The sequence below is a fragment of the Hemitrygon akajei genome, unplaced genomic scaffold (assembly GCF_048418815.1).
Source record: "Hemitrygon akajei unplaced genomic scaffold, sHemAka1.3 Scf000060, whole genome shotgun sequence".
Lineage (NCBI taxonomy): Eukaryota > Metazoa > Chordata > Chondrichthyes > Myliobatiformes > Dasyatidae > Hemitrygon > Hemitrygon akajei.
In genome coordinates, this window is record NW_027331946.1 from 2,293,832 (window position 1) to 2,312,778 (window position 18,947).

The following is an 18,947-nucleotide window of genomic DNA, read 5'->3' on the forward strand; positions in this document are numbered from 1 at the left end:
ACATAACTTACAGAAATGAATTAGTAAAACAATGCCAGAAATATGTTGAATTAAAAGGACAAAATGAATGACTATGGAACACGAACAGGGTATTCGTTATCCCAATCGTAATATCATTAACTGGTATCATCCTGAAGGCTTTACAGAATAGTATTAATAAATTAGGCCCTCACGGCAATACTTGTGTAAATCTTCGAAAACCTTCAATACTATACACCACGAAAATAGTCTGAATTCTCCTATCAATTGAGACATGAGTGTGCTTGGCTATGCCTGTACCTCAGGTTTTACCAGTTTAGGCTAAGATGATGATGATGATGATGATGATGATGATAATGATAATAATAATAATAATAATAATAATAATAATAATAATAATAATAATAATAATAATAATAATAACTTATTTATAAAGCACCTTTCATCCAGACGATGCCGTTCAAACCGCATCACAACGGGATAAAGTGCAAACTAGAAAATAAAAGACAAAATGTGTCAGTCCTAATATACAGCTAAGACTTCTGCACAGTACTGTAGTTTAAGGTGTTGAATTCTACAGTTTAGGATCATAGTCCCAAAAAAAACTCAACGCTGACCTCCCAATGATCCTTTGGCCTTCTACCTTATTGTCTGCCTGCACTGCATTTTCTCGGCAACTGAAACACTGTTTCCCTGAACTATTCTGTTCCGTTTTTCCTTGTACAACCTCATTGCACCGATGTGATGTAAGGATCTGTTCGGATCGCGTGCAGAAAAGTTTTCCATTTTACAGTGGTGTATGTGACAATAATAAACCAATTTACAGATTGATTGCCAATAATACAGTGTCCCTTGGTTGCTTAAGATTGTTATACCCGAGGGGTTGGCAATGCGGATGAGCTGCCACGACCAATGAAATGCTCTCAGTGGCGAGTAGCCTCTGTCCAGCTCCTGGCCTTCACATGCGGTTTAGCCACTAAGCCTGGTAAAGCGTTTCTTCTGACAGGAGAAGGGGCACAGGTGGGTTACTGATGCCTTACAGCCAGTCGCTTTGTTCATATGGGCTCATCAGCCGTGATTGGCAGCTCACCCAGGAGTAGGGAAACTCTGATCTCAAAACTCCACTGCCTTGCAACTGTACCCCTCATGGGAAAGAGATTGGGAGTAAACCCAGTGGGAAAATTCCTGACCTGGAGCCCCTAAGTCAGTGTTAAATGGTGTTCAACGCAGACTGGCATATCCTGTCAAGCTGTGTCAGTCTCTGCCGTTCCCTGGTGTTCATCAAATGCATGGAGAGAGGGAGCTTGCTACATCGGCAAAAGCTTCCTCTCCATATCGAAGTGTCCTGACTTGCAGGGGTAGGACATCCACGGTCGACTCTGACAGACGGAGGCCTCATAAGACAGCGCCCCACATCCCCACTGCAATGCTGATGAGTATCAGTTTCCAAGACTTCACCACCCTCGCCCACAGACACGATGTACATCACTGAGACAGACGCTTGCGGTTTCTTCCATTATCACAGATACCATCTTTCCACCAATCCTCCATCACTGCGATTGAAAACTACCCATTTTCATTCCTGTCATTCCGATGGGTTATCGATCCGCAACTTCACTGTGATTCTCCCCCAGATGCTGCCCGACTTGAGTATTTCCCGCATATTCTGCTCCTGTTTTGATGCAAGAGCAGTGGACACCTGTGACTCCCCAGTGTTCAGCTTTGCCAAAATGCAGTGTCCTGCTCTCCATAGTTCCACACCAGATCAACATTAACATCCTCTGTTAATGAGGTAAACAATGCTTTAAATATAGTGAAATGTTGTTGTAATGGGAGTGCAGTCAGGATTGCAATAGAATATTCAAGATTCGAAAACGTTATTGTCATTCTAACTGTACATCAGCTCTGCAGGGCCGAGTGAGACAGCGTTTCCCAGGAGCAATGTAATCATAACATAACAAACGCAACAATAAATAGTAAACACAACAATAAAAAGTAAAACACAACAGCCACATGTCAGTTAAAATCAAGTTACAAGTGTCCAGTGCAGTTAAAAGTGTCCAAAGTAGAGTCAGATCGAGCAGCTATTTAGCAGTCTGACTGTCTGTGGGAGGAAGCTGTTTAGTTATTTTGTGGTTTTAGTTTTGATGCTCCTGTAACGTTTGCCTGATGGCAGAAGAACAAACAGTTCATGGAGAGGGTGTGAGGGGTCTTTAATGATGTAGCGTGTCTTCTGGAGGCATTGACTCTGAAAGACGTCCTGGACAGAAGGTAGGGAGACCCCAATAACCTTCTCTGCTCCCCTAACAACCATCTGCAAGGCTTTGTTGTCGGCATCACTGCAGCTGGAGTACCAGGTTGTGATGCAAAAGGTCAGCACACTCTCAACCACTCCTCTGTAGAATGTAGTTAAGATGTTAGTGGGGAGTGATGCTTGTTTAAGCTTCCTCAGAAAGTGCAATCAGGGGAATGTTCACCTTCACAAATAACTAGAACCAGAAAATGAGGATTGGACATTTTCAGGGACATACGTTGCTGTCAATTCCGGTGTCTGTGAACAGAACTTTACTTTCTGTCCTAATATCCATGGAAGCATTGAATTTATTCACGTAATCTCAAACACTGAATGATGAAATGCAGTTATAAAGTTCTTTGTCAGATGAGCCATTTAACATTTTGAATATGCTCTCTCTTCCCATGGAAGATGTTCAACAGAAACACAAGGAGACTCTGCGGGCACAAACTGAAACACTGAGAGTGAACACGATCCTGATGAGGGAGAAGGTGAAGGTTTTCCAGCTGGTTGATCGATACGCTGAGCTCACGGTCATTTCTACTGTTCGAGATCGGAGACTGGTGGAACATGAGCTGCTGGCAAGAGGCAGAGTCCACGAGGAGTGTAGAGAGAAACATCTCCGCGGAGAGCTGGAAAAAATCCGGACTGATCAGTTGTTCCAGAGCAGCTTTTCCCGGAGTAAATCCAAATCTGGGAGTTCGGCAGCAGTGGCGGGAGCCCCAGGGATCGGGAAAACTACAATGGTACAAAAGATTGTTTATGACTGGGCCACGGGGATAATATACCAACAGTTCCAGTTTATCTTCAGTTTCAAATTTCGTGATTTAAACATTATTAACTGTCGAATAAACCTGAAGGAACTGATGCTGGATCAGTATCCTCACTTTGGGAATATCCTGAGAGAGGTCTGGAAGAACCCAGAGGGATTGCTGTTTATATTTGATGGTTTGGATGAATTCAATGACAAAATTGATTTTGCTGACAGTCGGAGAGACCCAGAAGCTCAGTCCACATGCAAAGATCCTGAATTCAAGTGCAAGGTGTCTGACATTGTGTACAGTTTAATTCTGGGCAAGCTGCTCCCAGGGTGTTCAGTGCTGGTGACCACCCGTCCCACTGCGTTACATTTATTGGAAAAGGCGAAGATCAGTGTCTGGGCTGAAATCCTGGGATTTGTTGATGAGGAACGGAAGAAATATTTCATCAGACATTTTGAAGATCAGACGGTTGCGGAAGCTGTTTTCAATTATGTGAAGGAGAACGAGATCCTGTACACCATGAGCTACAACCCCTCCTACTGCTGGATCCTCGCCCTGGCACTGGGCCCCTTTTTCACACAAAGAGTCAGAGACCCGCAGCGAGTTCCCAAGACCATCACCCAACTGTACTCCTACTATATTTACAACATCCTGAAAAACCACGTCCGTGAGATTGAGAACCCCCGTGATGTGTTACTCAGCGTTGGTCAGATGGCCTTCAGAGGAGTGTCCGAGAGGAAGATTGTGTTTACAGATGGAGATTTGATCAAGTACAATCTGCAGCCTTCCCAGTTTCTGTCCGGGTTCCTGATGGAGCTTTTGGAGAGAGAGGATTCTGCCCGGAGCGTGGTGTACACATTCCCACACCTCACCATCCAAGAGTTTGTAGCTGCAGTCGCACAATTCCTGAATCCACATCCCGGGGATATCCTGATATTCCTCACTGGAGCCCACAATACCACAGATGGGCGATTTGAGGTATTTCTCCGTTTTGTTGCTGGACTCTCCAACCCAATGACAGCTCGGGGCCTGGAGGAGTTTCTGGGTCCATTTCCTCATCAAACAACCTGCCGGGTGATTGACTGGGTGAAGGAGGCGGTTATACACCAGATAAATATCTCTGCTGGTGAAGATGATACAAGGAACCTCCTGAACACATTGCACTACCTGTTTGAGTCTCAGAATACTGGACTAGCTCAGGCCGCACTGGGATCTGTGGAAAAACTTTCATTCAGTGAAATGTCACTGTCCCCGATTGACTGCGCGGTCCTGTCTCATGCCATCGGACTCTGTGATACAATAAAACACCTTGATTTTTGGAACTGCCGCATTCAGTTTGAAGGAATCCAGCGGCTGGGATCCGGGCTACACAAGTGCCAGGAGTTGAGGTAACCAGATTTCTGTCTCACTCTGAAATGTGAAACTGTTCCATTGTGTTGTTTCAATGCTAAGGAAATTGGCTAAAATCGGAGTAAATAAGATTGGGAAAAATTGTGACAAATGACCAGTGGACCGGTCAGTAATTCCACAGGGACAGAAGGGTTCTGTGGGTTTTTTTTTCTGATGGGATTTGGAGTCTGCATCAGATCACGAACAACAGCCATTCGCTTAATTGTAGTAAATCACAGGATTGGCCGTGTTTCTCGCTCCCTGTGACACGTCCATTGACATTGTTCCTTCTCAATGTTAATGACACTCAGACCGACACAAATTGCAAGGGGGTGTGTAGGGACATCCCGCCATTTTCCCGTTGAGGGACAAAAGAGTGTGAGATGACTTTCCCAGTGAGAGGTTTAGAAATGCTGCTGTGAGATTGTCCTCCTCTGCCCTTCCCTGTGAGTGACTATCTCCATCACTCCAACTGTGTGACTTTTCTCAATCCTAGATACCCAGTCACTACGTGGGCATCTTTTCTCCCGATTGTGGACCTCAGTTTAGACCAACCTCTCCCGAGGATCTACGTCCGCATCAGCTGCTCTGGTGGGAGCATCTTTTCTTAACACTATACTCCTGTGGGATCTCTGTGCACACATCCATTCCCACTGTTGGACCTCTCTGCATGTCTCATTCCTCCTGTGCATTCATTTCTCCCTATACTTCTGTCGGATCTCACTTCCCCACCCCATTTCCGCCATGGGGGCTTCTCTTCCCACCCCCGTTCCCCTGTGGTATCTCTCTTCCACATCCCCATTCCTGCTGTGGGTTCTCTCTTCCCCGTCCTCCTGCCCCCTATGGGATCTCTCTTCCCCACCCCCTTTCCCCTGTGGGTGGTCTCTCTTCCTCCTCTCCCTTCCCTCTGTGGGGATCTCTCTTCCCCATCCCCTTCCTGTTGTCAGCTCTCTTCCCCGTCCTCCTCCCCTTGTGATATCTTTAATCTCCACCCCCATTACCCTCGTGGGAACTCTTCTCGAATCTCCTTCCTCCGGTGGGATCTCAATTCCCTCTCCCCATTCGTTCTTTTGGATCTGTCTTCCCCATCTGGCTCCTCCAGTGGAATCTTTATTCCCTAAGTCCTTCTTCCTGTGGGGATCACTTCCCCATTCCCCTTCCGCTGTCAGGTTCTCCCTTGCACATTCCCTTCCTCCTGTCGGGATCACTTCCCCATCCCCCTTCCTCTGTCAGGTTCTCCCTTGCTCATTCCCTTCCTCCTGTGGGGATCACTTCCCCATCCCCCTTCCTCTGTCAGGTTCTCCCTAGCTTATTCCCTTCCTCCTGTGGGGATCACTTCCCCATCCCCCTTCCTCTGTCAGGTTCTCCCTTGCTCATTCCCTTCCTCCTGTCGGGATCACTTCCCCATTCCCCTTGCTCTGTCGGGTTCTCCCTTGCTCATTCCCTTCGTCCTGCGGGGTTCTCTCTTGCCCATCCCCATCCCTCCAATAGGAATCTCTCTTCCGCATTCCGCTTTCTCTTCTGGAGTCTCTCTTCCCCATTTTCATTCCTGCTGTGTAGAATCACTGATCCCCACCTCCTTCATCCTGTGGGATCTCTCTTCCCCATCTCCCTTCATCCTCTCGGGATTACTCTTCCTCTTTCCCCATCACCCTATGGGGATCCCTGTTCCTCGTTCCCCTTCCTCCTGTGGGAACCATTTTTCCCAGCACTTTTCCTGTGGTGCGGGTCTCTGCGCGCATCTCCCATGGAGATTTTCCCACCCACAATTCTTCCTCTCAGAGGGACAATCTCTCACCCTTCAACCCTGGCCCTTCCGAGATCCTCATATCAGGAACACTATTCTAACTGTTGGGGAAGGAGACAGAATATGGGAAATTACAGAGTCACGTTGACAGTAAATTACTGGCATTCAGTAGTGAAATTTGACAGTAGTGGGAATCCCAATCAGTGATATACTGAAGCGTTTCATGTTTCCAGAAATATCCGAATGACAGATATTCCCTCATACCCACGGTTTCAATCTCTTTGTTCATTAGTTTTTCTCTTTGCGTTTAGACTTGGGGGTAATGACCTGGGAGATTCAGGAGTGAAACTGGTGTCTACGGCTCTGAGGAACCCGGAGTGTAAAATACAGAAACTGCGGTAAGTACCAGACTGTTGGAGATTGTGTTTACAGTTACTGGGTGTCAGAAATTGAACATCAAGCTGATCAGTAATTGTGTTACTGATAAACACTGGGGATTTCCGATGTCTCCTGTCTGTGTGTCCTTCACTCTCACTCTCTCTCAACCCCAGGCTGAACGATGTTGGCCTCACAGGTTCTGGTGCCGAGGATCTCGCCTCCACTCTCAGTGCAAACTGTACACTTACAGAGCTGCACCTAATAAACTGGGAGATTCAGGAGTGAACCTGATGGCTGAGGCTCTTGGAAACCCGGAGTGTAAAATACAGAAACTGTGGTAAGTACTAGACTGTGGGAGTTTGTGTTTACAGTCACTGCGAGTCTGACATTTGACATTGATATGATCAGTAATTGTGTTACAGATAAGCACTAGGGATTTGTATTGTGTCCTGTCTCTCTGTGTCCTTCACCCTCACTCTCTCTCATCTCCAGGCTGTGGAAAGTTGGTCTCACGGATTCTGGTGCCGAGGATCTTGTCTCGGCTCTCAGTACAAACCAATCACTGACGGAGCTGGACCTGAGATTAAACTCGCTCACGGACCGATCTGTCCCTGCTCTCCGTCGCCTAATACTGGCCGTCCCAAGTCTGGCTTATATTGAGTGAGTATTCTTGTTAATGCTCAGTGTGATAAAATATCAGTGGATCCGCGGGTTCACCAGTGATATTTGTTTGTCAGCGTTGTTGAAATATTAACCCCAGCCCGCTGTTACAGTCACTGTTGTATTATTTGTTTATTTCCCTGTATTCTTCCCTCTGTTTCAGGCTGTGGAGAAATCACTTCAGTGAGACTGGGGAGATGGAACTGAAGTCTCTGCAGGAACTCAAACCTGGACTGACAGTGAACTTGTGAACATCTGAATGTGTGAACAACCCCACCCAAGGGATGGGGACATTTTGGTCGATTCCTCACCATCCCCTTTAACGACAATGTTTCAGGTTTAATTCCCAATGGTTCTAACGGGTCACGTTTCCAACGAAGCACTCTCTGATGTTGGAGATGTTACCGCAGGCATGTAATTCCGCTTTGTGCCCAGCGGCGCCATTTCTGCTGGATGTCCCGGTCCGAGAGTTCATTTAAGTGAGGCCTTGGGGAAATACACAGATAGAAGAGGCGGGGCTCAGTCTGGGACACCAGTGTCTGGGATGGGATTATCCTGAGAGAGAACACTTTTGCTTACTATGCTGAGGACAATACATTTAGAAGTCTGGCCGACGTAATGATGTTAAATTGATAAATACCTTGGTAGCGACCCTAGAACTGCAGCGATCTCGGACACTGTCCTGAGATGTGATTTTATAATCATCGGTTTCCTGAAGCGGAGTGATGGTGAGAAACGGGACTGATTATTCAATCTGTTACTCGTTGTTACTGGTCAGTTAATTGTGTGTGACTCTTGAGTGAATCAGGAACAGCTTATTTATTTCCGCAAGTTAGCAGGTTACACGTTGTTTAATTTACATTTACATTTGTCATGTGTGTTGGCGCGTGGCCTAGTGGGCAAGGCATCAGACTAGTAACCTGAAGGTCACTGTTTCGAGCCTCAGCTGAGGCAGCGTGTTTGTGTCCTTGAGCAAGGCACTTAACACATTGCTCTGTGGCACCGGGGCCTAGTGCCCTTCCCTTGGACAACATCGGTGGCGTGGAGAGGGGACGGCTTGCAGCCAGGTCTCCCATCAAAAAACCCTGGAAAAGAAACCTTCCAAGGCGCAAATCCATGGTCTCATGAGACTAACGGATGACTATTATTATGATGAAATCAATAAACTGCTGTAACTTGATTTGTGTTGGACTTGATTTGAGTTTGCTCGGGAACCCCATCACCCACAGCGATCCAGAGCTTCTCGCAGAGGCACAGCTGAGGCGGAGGGAGGTTTGCTACCCAGGATCACGTAACCCCCATAGCACCCACGCTGATCCCGCGCTTTTCTCGCCCCTGCCCCCTCACACTTTCTTTGTTCCCGCCCCCACTCTTTCCTCGCTCTCGCTACCGCGCTTTGTTCCCCTCCACACCACGCTCCCAAACGCTGTCCACGTCTTAAACACAACACAGCCTAAACCCCGTCTTTTCTGCCATCCCTTTGCCTATCTGATAGTCCCTTAAATGTCTTGAATGTATCTGCCTCAATCACCAATCTCCGCAGTGCTTCCAGACACATGCATCTTTTTGTAGAAATAAAATATCCCCCGAAATCTTTTTCCACACCGTAACCTTGCCTATTTTAACATCTCTTAAAGGTTCCCAATGAATCTGCCTCTACCACCACCTCACACCAGCAGTCTGTGTAAAAAACAAAACCCTGCACCTCACATGTCCTTTGGAATTACCCCCATCTCACCTTTAAAATGAGTCCTCTGTTATTTGGCATTTCAACCGTGGGGAAAATACTGTCTGTCTGGTATATCAATGTCTCTCATAAATTGTATAAAATTCAGCAGATCTACACTTAGCCTTTCCCGCTCCAGAGAAAACAACCCCAGTTTGTCAAAACTCTCAGTATAGTGCATGCTCTCTAATCCAGGAGGCATCCTGGTTCGCGCCGGCTGTATCCTTCGCAAAGCCTCGATGTCTTTCCTCTGATTGGGCCACCAGAGTTAATTACAGACTAACTAGAGTTTTGTAAATTCTCCATGGTAGCATCTTTCCTGAAAATCAACCGGCCCTTATCTCATTAAGTAGCCTCATGTGCAGCACCTTGTCAAATACCCTCTGAAAAAACAAGTAAACCATATCCACTGACTCTCCTTTGTTGATGCTGATTGTTACATTCTCAAAAAATTGCAACAGATTTCTCATTACGGAACCTATGCAGACTTTGCCCTACTTTTTCATGTATCCGGACACCTCATACTCCAACAGTTTCCTAACCATGAAGTAAGACTAATTGGCCGACACTTTCCTATTTTTGCCTCCTTCCTTTCTCAAGGAGTGGCGTGACATGTGTAATTTCCAGTCCACAGGAACCATTTCAGATTCGAGTAGTTCACAAAGGACACCAGTGATGCCTCCGCGATCTCTTTAGCTACTCTTTCAGAAATCTGGTGTGTAGTAGAGACTGTGTTGACTGGCTGCATCACGGCTTGCTACGGAAACAGCAATGGAATTGAACCGAAAATCCTACAAGAAGTAATGGATTCGGCATAGTGGTTCATGGGTAAAATACGCCAAACTATTGAGTAGCCCTGAGAGAGTGGGGCTGACAGAAACAGGCCAGTTTATGGATATAACTCTGAGACAGTGAGAGTGAGAGACACAGGCCAGTGTGTGGATATGACCCTGAGAGAGTGGACAGAGAGCCCTCCCTCTCCCTTCCCCTATCCCACTTTCACTCTGCCTCCTCTTCTAGCTGGCTATCACCTCTCTCATGATTCTGCCTTCTTCTACTACCCATAGTGCTTTCCCCTTACATTCCTTCTTCACCTCTCCTGCCTAACCCCTTCCTGCTTCCCCTCCCCCACCTCTTGATCTTTCTTCTGATTGGCTTTTCACCTGGCACCTTCCACCCTCCCCCAATTTCTTTATAGGGCCCCTGCCCCCTCGTTCTTCAGTCTTGATGAATGGTCTCGGCCCGAAACGTTGACCGCTCATTTCAACGGATGCTGCCCAACCTGCTGAGTTCATCCAGCTTGTTTGTACGTGTTGAGTGTATAAATACGTCCCTGTGAGAGGAGGACTGAGAGACACTGATCAGTTTATTTATATACTCCTGAGAGAGTGAGTCTGAGAGATACTGGTCGCTGTATGTATATACCGCTGTTACAGTGGGAATGAGTGAGCAGAGGCTGAGGACGAGCTTGGTCCCAGTGAGGTAAGGCTGGGTAAAGACCTTTAATTAATCTAATTAGCTTAGAAGTAGGTAATGGAGGCAGCAGTTAGAGCAGTCGAGTGCTCCGTTTGCAGTATTTAGGAAGTCAGGGCGAGCACAGCCGTCCCTGATGACTACACATGTAAAAGGTGCATCCAGCTGCAGCTCCTGACAAACCGAGTTAGGGAAATGGGGCTGGACCTGGATGAACTTCTGATCATTTGCGAGGCAGAGACAGAAATAGTCAGCAGTTTCAGAGATATAGTCACCCCTAAAAGTCAGGAGGCAGGTAGATGGATGACTCAGGACAGGGAAGGGGAATAGACAGGAAGAGCAGATCACTCCTGTGGCCGTTCCCATCAAAAATAAGTATACCGTTTTGGATACTGTTGGTGGAGCCGACCTACCAGGGACAAGTTGTAGTGGCCGCGTTTCTGGCACCGAGACTAGACACTCAGCTCAGAAAGGAAGGAGGGAAAAGAGGAGAGCAGTAGTGATAGGGGATACGATAGTTAGGGGGACAGATAAGAGGTTCTGTGGGAGAGATCGATAATCTCGGATGGTCTGTTGCCTCCCTGGTGCCAGGGTCCACGATGTCTCGGATCGAGTTCTCAGTATTCTCAAGAGGGAGGGCGAGCAGCCGGATGTTGTCCATGTAGGGACCAATGACGTGGATAGGAAGAAGGAGGAGATCCTGCAAAGAGAGTTTAGGGAGTTAGGTACAAAGTTGAAGGACAGGACCTCCAGAGTTGCAATCTCAGGATTGTTCCCCGTGCCACGTGCTAGTGAGGCTAGAAGTAGGAAGATAATACAGCTAAACACTTGGCTAAGGAGATGGAGCAGCAGGGAGGGCTTAATGATTCTGGCCAATTGGGCTTCCTTCCAGGGAAGGTGGGACCTGTTCCGACGGGACGGTTTGCACCTGAACTGGAAGGGGTCTAACATCTTTGTAGGCAGGTTAGCTAGTGCTGCTCTGGCGGTGTTTAAACTAGATTTGCAGGGTGAGGGGAACCAGAGTGTTAGAACAGTTGGTGAGGTGGAGGAGGATAAAGGTTCTTGCGAGAACTGCTGGTATAGACAGAAATCAAAGGTTTGTATGTGATAAAAATGTTCTCAGGTGCCAAACTGGGGAAGAGGCGTCTGGCTTTCAAATAGAGAAAGATCTGAGACAGAGTGTGAAGGAGGATAGGTAGGTGATAGAGAAGGGACCGAAGGTTTGAGATGTATATTTTAACGCAAGGAGTGTTATGTATAAAGCGGATGAGCTCACAGCGTGGATCAGTACTTGGAGATATGATGTGGTGGCCATTACAGAGATCTGGATGGCTCAGGGACAGGAATAGTTACTTCAAGTTTTTACATGTTTCAGGAAGGACAGGGAGGGAGGCAAAAGAGGTGCGGGCGTGGTACTGTTGATCAGAGATAGTGTCACGGTTGCAGGAAAGGTAGAAGTCATGAAGGGATTGTGTACGGAGTCTCTGTGGGTGGCGATTAGGAACAGAAAGGGGTCAATAACTTTACTGGGTGTTTTTATCGGCCGCTCAATAGTAGCAGGTATATGGAGAAGTAGACAGGGAAACAGATCCTGGAAAGGTGTAATAATAACAGAGTTGTCGTGTTGGGAGATTTTAATTTCCCAAATATTGATTAGTATCTCCCTACAGCAAAGGGTATAGATGGGGTAGAGTTTATTAGGTGTGCTCAGGAAGTTTTCTTGACACAATATGTAGATAAGCCTACAAGAGGAGAGGCTGTACTTGATTTGGTATTGGGAAATAAACCTGGTCAACTGTCAGATCTCTCAGTGGGAGAGAATTTTGAAGATAGTGATCATAATTCTATCTCTTTTACCATAGCTTTGGAGAGAGATTGGAACAGACAAGTCAGAAAAGCGTTCAATTGGACTAAGGGGAATTGTGAAGCTATCAGTCAGGAAAATTGGAAGCTTAAATTGGAAACAGATGTTCTCATGGAAAAGTACGGAAGAAATGTGGCAAATGTTCAGGGAATATTTGTGTGAAGTTCTGCATAGGAACGTTCCAATGAGACAGGGATGTTATGGTAGGGTGCAGGAACCGTGGAGCACAAAGGCTGTAATAAACCTGGTCAAGATGAAAAGAAGAGTTTACGAAAGGTTCAGCGAGCTAATTAATGCTACAGATCTAGAAGATTATAAGGCTAACAGGAGGCAGCTTCAGAAGCAAATTAGGAGAGCCAGAAGGGGCCATGAGAAGGCCTTGGCGGACAGGATTAAGGAAAACCGCAAGGCATTCTACAAGAATGTGAACAGCAGGAGGATAAGACGTGAAAGAATAGGGCCTATCAAATGTGACAGTGGGAAAGTGTGTATGGAAACGGAGAAAACAGCAGAGGTACTTAATGAATACTTTACTTCAGTATTCACTGTGGAAAAGGCTCTTCGTGATAATAGTGAAGACTTGCAGCAGATTGAAAAGCTTGAGCATGTAGATATTAAGAAAAAGGATGTGCTGGAGCTTTTGGAAAACATCAAGTTGGATAAGTCGCCGGAACGGAGGAGATGGAAAGTACCCCAGGATACTGTAAGAGGCGAGAGAGGAGATTGCTAAGGCAATCACTAGGGACGGGAGAGGTTCCAGAGGATTGGAGAGTTGCGAATGTTGTTCCTTTATTCGAGAAAGGAAGTAGAGATAGACTTGGAAATTATAGACCAGTGAGTCTTATCTTAGTGGTTGGTAAGTTAATGGAGATGTTCCTGAGAGGCAGGATTTATGAACATTTGGAGAGGTATAATATGATTGGGAATAGTCAGCACGACTTTGTCAAAAGCAGTTCGTGCCTTACAAGCCTGATTGAATTATTTTGAGGACGTGACTAAACATATTGATGAAAGAAGAGCAGTAGAAGTAGTGTATTTGGATTTCAGCAAGGCATTTGATAGGTACCCCATGCAAGGCTTATTTAGAAAGTAAGGAGGCATGGGATCCAGGGTGACATTGCTTTGTGGATCAAGAACTGGCTTGTCCACGGAAGGCAAAGAGTGGTTGTAGACGGGTCATATTCTGCATGGAGGAAGGTTGCCAGTGGAGGGCCTCAAGGATTTATTCTGGGACTCCTACTCTTCGTGATTTTTATAAATGACCTGGATGAGGAGGTGGAGGGATGGGTTAGTAAGTTTGCTGATATCACTAAGCTTGGAGTTGTTGTGGATAGTGTGGACGGATGCCAGAGGTTATAGCGAGACATTGATAGGATGCAAAACTGGGCTGAGAAGTGGCAGATGGAATTAAATCCAGATAAATGTGAAGTGGTTCATTTTGGTAGGTCAAATATGATGGCAGAATATAGTATTAATGGTAAGACTTTTGACAGTGTGGAAGATCAGAGGGATCTTGGGGTCTGAGTCCGAGTCCATAAGAGTCTCAAAGCTGCACAGTTTGACTCAGTGGTTAAGAAGGCGTAAGGTTTATTAGCCTTAATCAATCGTGGTATTGAATTTAGGAGCCGACAGGTAATATTGCAGCCATATAGGACCCTGTACAGATCCCAATTGGAGTACTGCAAACACGAGGAAATCTGCATATGCTGGAAATTCAAGCAACACACACACGATGCTGGTAGAACGCAGCAGGCCACGTAGTACCTACAGGAAGAAGTACAGTGGAGGTTTTGGGCCGAGACCCTTCGTAAGGACAATCTGAAAGAAAGGAAAGTAAGATTTGAAAGTAGGTGGGGCAGGGGGAAATCCGAAATGCTAGAAGGCAGGAAGGGGAGGGTGAAGCTAAGAGCTGGAAAGGTGAGTGGGAAAAGAGATACAGAGCTGGAGAAGGGAAAGGATCATGAGTCAGGAGGCCTAGGAGGAAAGAAAGGGGGAGGGGAGCACCAGAGGGAGATGGAGAACAAACAAGGAGTGATTGTTAGGGAGGGCAGAGATAGAGGAAAAAAAGTGGCGGGAATAAATAAATAAATTTGGGATGGGGTAAGAAGGGGAGGAGGGGCATTAACCGAAGTTAGAGAAATGAATGTTCATGCCTTCAGGTCGGAGGCTACCCAGACGGAATATAAGATGTTATTCCTCCAACCTGAGTGTGGTTTCTTTTTGACAGTAGAGAAGCCATGGATAGACGTATCAGAATGGGAATGGGACGTGGAATTAAAATGTGTGGCCACTGGGAGATCCTGCTTTCTCTGGCCGATAGAGCGTAGGTGTTAAGCGAAACGGTCTCCCAGTCGCGTCGGGTCTCACCAATATATAAAAGGCCACACCGGGAGTACCAGAAGCATTATACCACACCAGCCGTCTCACAGGTGAAGTGTCGCCTCACCTGGAAGGACTGTCTGGGGCCCTGAATGGTGGTGAGGGAGGAAGTGTGAGGGAAGGTGTAGCACTTGTTCTGTTTACAACGATAAGTGCCAAGAGGGTGATCGGTGGGAAAGGATGGGGGGGGACGACGAATGGACAAGGGAGCTCCGTAGGGAGCGATCCCTGCAGAAAGCAGAAAGAGTGGGGCAGGAGGGAAAGATGTGCTTGTTAGTGGGATCCCGTTGGAAGTGTCGGAAGTTACGGAGAATTATATGTCGGACCCGGAGGCTGGTGGGGTGGTAGGTGATGACAAGGGGAACCATATCCCTAGTGGGGTGGCGAGAGGATGGTGTGAGAGCAGATATGCGTGAAATGGGAGAGATGCGATTGAGGGCAGAGTTGATGGTGGAGGAAGGGAAGACACTTTCTTTAAGAAAGGAAGAATTCTCCTTCGTCCTGGAATAAAAAGCCTCATCCTGAGAGCAGATGCGGCGGAGACGGAGGAATTGCGAGAAGGGGATAGCATTTTTGCAAGAGACAGGGTGGGAAGAATAATAGTCCAGGTAGCTCTGAGAGTCCGTAGTCTTATAGTAGATATCAGTAGATAAGCCGTCTCCAGAGATAGAGACAGAAAGATCAAAAAGGGAAGGGACGTGTCGGAAACGGAAAAGGTAAATTTGAGGGCAGGGAGAAAGTTGGAGGCAAAGTTAATGAAGTCAACGAGCTCAGCATGCGTGCAGGAGGCAGCGCCAATGCAGTTGTCGATGTAGCGAAGGAAAAGAGGGGGACGGATACCCGTATAGACTTGGAACATGGACTGTTCCACAAAGCCACCAAAAAGGCAGGCATAACTGGGACCCATGCGGGTGCCCATGGCTACACCCTTGGTTTGGAGGAAGTGGGAGGAGCCAAAAGTGAAATTATTGAGTGTAAGAACTAATTCCGCTAGACGGAGGAGAGTGGTGGTGGAGGGGAATTGGTTAGGTCTGGGATCCAAACAGAAGCGGAGAGCTTTGAGACCTTCCTGGTGGGGGATGGAGGTATAGAGGGACTGGACGTCCATGGTGAAAATAAGGCGGTGGGGGCCAGGGAACTTAAAATCATTAAAAAAAAATCAGATCGTGAGAAGTGTCACGAACATAGGTGAGGAAGGATTGAACAAAGGGGGATAAAACAGTGTCGAGGTATGCAGAAATTAGTTCGGTGGTGTAGGAGCAAGCTGAGACTATGGGTCTACCTGGACAGGCAGGTTTGTGGATCTTGGGTAGGAGGTAGAAACGGGAAGTGCGGGTTGTGGGAACTATAAGGTTGGTGGCAGTAGATGGGAGATCCCCAGAGCTGGTAAGGTTGGTAATGGTGTGGGAGACAGTGGCCTGGTGCTCCTTAGTGGGGTTATGACCGAGGGGTAAATAAGAGGAGGTATTAGCGAGTTGCCGCTGTGCCTCGACCGGGTAGAGGTCAGTACGCCAGACCGCAACAGCGCCCCCTTTGTCAGCGGGTTTTATAGTAAGATTGGGATTGGTGCGGAGGGAGTGGACAGCAGAGTGTTCGGAAGGAGTGAGGTTGGAATTGGAACAAGGTGTAGTCAAGTGGTGAAGTCGAGACGGTTGATGTTCCGTCGGCAGTTAGCAATAAAGAAATCCAGAGCAGGCAGAAGACCAGAGTGGGGTGTCTATGCAGAGGAGGGGGGTTGAAGACGGGTCATCGGTGGGGATGGGAGAGTCCTTGCCAAAGATGTATGCTCGGAGTCGGAAGAAGCGGAAGAAGAGTTCAGCGTCATGGCTTACGTGGAACTCGCTGAGGTGTGGGCGAAGGGGGACGAAGGTGAGGCCCTTACTGAGGACAGAGCGCTCTGCCTCAGAGAGTGGAAAGTCGGAGGGGATGGCAAAGACCCGGCACGGATGAGAGCCGGGATCAAAGGGGGGGGGGGGGATGGAGGCTAGTTGAGTAATTGGAGAGGGGAGGGTTGGGGTGAAAGGAAGATGGAGCCTTCGAGGTTCCAGCGGTTAACGGTGGGATCTGAGGGAGACGGGATTGTAGAGCTGGTGGTGGAAGGGCAGACGGGAGTCACAATCGAAGCATGTGTGGAGTCGCAGTTGGAGGCTGCTCCCACCCCCAACGATGACCCCCTTCTCCTGCTTAAATTTCCAGCATCTGCCGATTTCCTCGTGTTTCTGTTACCATTGCCCCTTTCCAGGATCTGTTTCCCTATCTGCTCCTCCATATACCTGTTACTATTGGGCGGCCTATAAAAACACCCAGTAAAGTTATTGACCCCTTGCTGTTCCTAACCTCCATCCACAGAGACTCCGCAGACAATCCCTCCATGGCGTCCACTTTTTCTGCAGCTGTAACACTAACTCTGATCATAAGTATCACACCTCCACCTCTTTTGCCTCCCTCCCTATCCTTTTTGAAATATCTAAAACCCGGCACTTGAAGTAACCATTCCTGTGCCTGAGCCAGCCAAGTCTCTGTAATGGCCACCACATCATATCTCCAAGTACCGATCCACACTCTCTCATCCGCTTTGTTCACAACACTCCTTGCATTAAAATAGGCACATCTCAAAGCGTCGGTCTGAGCGCGTCCCTTCTCTATCACCTGCCTATCCTTCCTCTCGCACTATCTACAATGCTTTCTCTATTTGTGAGCCAACCTCCTCTTCCCCTGTCTCTTCAGTTCCGTTCCCACCCCCAGCAATTCTAGTTTACACTCTCCCCAGTAGCCTTTGCAAACCTCCCCGCCAGGATATTGGTCCCCCTGGGATTCAAGTGCCGCCCATGCTTTTTTGTACAGGTCACACCTGCCCCAAAAGAGGTCCGAATGATCCAGAAATCTGAATCCCTGCCCCCTGCTTCAATGCCTCAACCACACATTTATCCTTCACCTCTTTCTATTCCTATTCTCAATGTCGCGTGGCACAAACAGTAATCCCGAGATTACTACCTTTGGTGTCCTTCTTCTCAATTTGCATCCAAACTCCCTATAGTCTTTTTTCAGGATATCTTCCCTTTTCCTACCTCTGTCATTGGTACCAATATGTACCACGACCTCTGGCTGTTCTCCCTCCCACTGCAGGATATCTTGGATGCGATCTGAATCATCCCGGACCCTGGCACCTGGGAGGCAAACTACCATCCGAGTTTCCTTCCTGCGTCCACAGAATCACCTGTCTGACCACTACTATAGAGTCTCCTATCACTACTGCCTGAGTATAGGCGACGTTTCGGGTCGAGACCCGTCTTCTGGACTGGAAGTAAGACATTAAAAGTCAGCGGTAGAAATGGTGGAGGAGAGGAAGAGGTAAATGGAATTAATCAGGTGAAATCAGGAGGGGGGAGTGGTGAAGCAAAGAGCTGGGAGGTCGGTTTGTTAAAGGACTGGAGAAGGGAGAATCTGATAGGATTCTGACAGAAGGCCTTGCAAGAAAGGGAAGGAGAAGAGGCACCGGAGGGAGGTGATGTGCAGGTTTGGAGATAAAGTGACAGAGCCTTCTCGAACTTTTGATAATTACACCCTTCTACCATTTTCCTTTACCAGCCCGACTCCCATTTCCTTCTCTCACCCTCCCATCATCTTCCTTTGATGTTCGCCCCCCCTTCCCATTCTTCAGTGAAACTGAGAAAAGAGGCATTTCCACGTCCAAAACTCTTTCTTATTGTCAATCTTGTAACATCCGTTCAAACGATTTCGCAATATCTGGCACGGCCGCAGATGTATAGTTTGACAGAGAAGCAGGGAACCCGGCGGGTAGGGGACAGTCAGACAGAAAGTCTAATTGGCAGGTAGATAGACAGATGGATGGCTAGATAGATGGATGGATCGACACCGAGACTGATAGGGAGATCGTTATGGTGTCCAAAAAGAACAATAATCTAAATCTCAGTAAACAGGAACCAGGCAAGCACAGTGGAAATAAACAAATAAAGATATTTGTTTTTTTGCCACGCTGTGCCATTTTCCAGCGCTGAGTTTGCCGGGCGGTGAAAGATAAATTAGAACATGGGGCTCTATTCTGTCTCTCTGTAGCGGGACATATCGGCCGCTCTTTAGATTTTTATCGTACCGGGGCGAGAAAGGGACATGGGCATCAGCATAGAAACAATGAGGGACAGTTCGGCCAGTGTAGGAAACGAATTAAATCACCGTTCATTCCCTATTGCTGTAAGGTGTCCAACTGGAAAAACAGATGTTGCTCCTTTCTTCTGTGTCCTACCTCCCGATGGCAGCGGAGAAAGCCCCAGTCAGAG

General features: G+C 47.4%; 1 protein-coding gene across 1 annotated transcript in view; it reads left to right on the forward strand.

Annotated features, from left to right (window-relative positions):
• The first annotated feature begins 6,726 nt into the window (after positions 1-6,726).
• Positions 6,727-18,947, forward strand: part of LOC140721708 (NACHT, LRR and PYD domains-containing protein 3-like) — a 73,820-nt gene continuing 61,599 nt past the window's right edge. The window contains exons 1-2 of the mRNA XM_073036494.1: positions 6,727-6,884; positions 7,040-7,207. Of these exons, the coding sequence (XP_072892595.1) occupies positions 6,838-6,884; positions 7,040-7,207 (215 nt within the window). The 5' untranslated portion in view covers positions 6,727-6,837. The remainder of the gene's footprint in view (positions 6,885-7,039; positions 7,208-18,947) is intronic.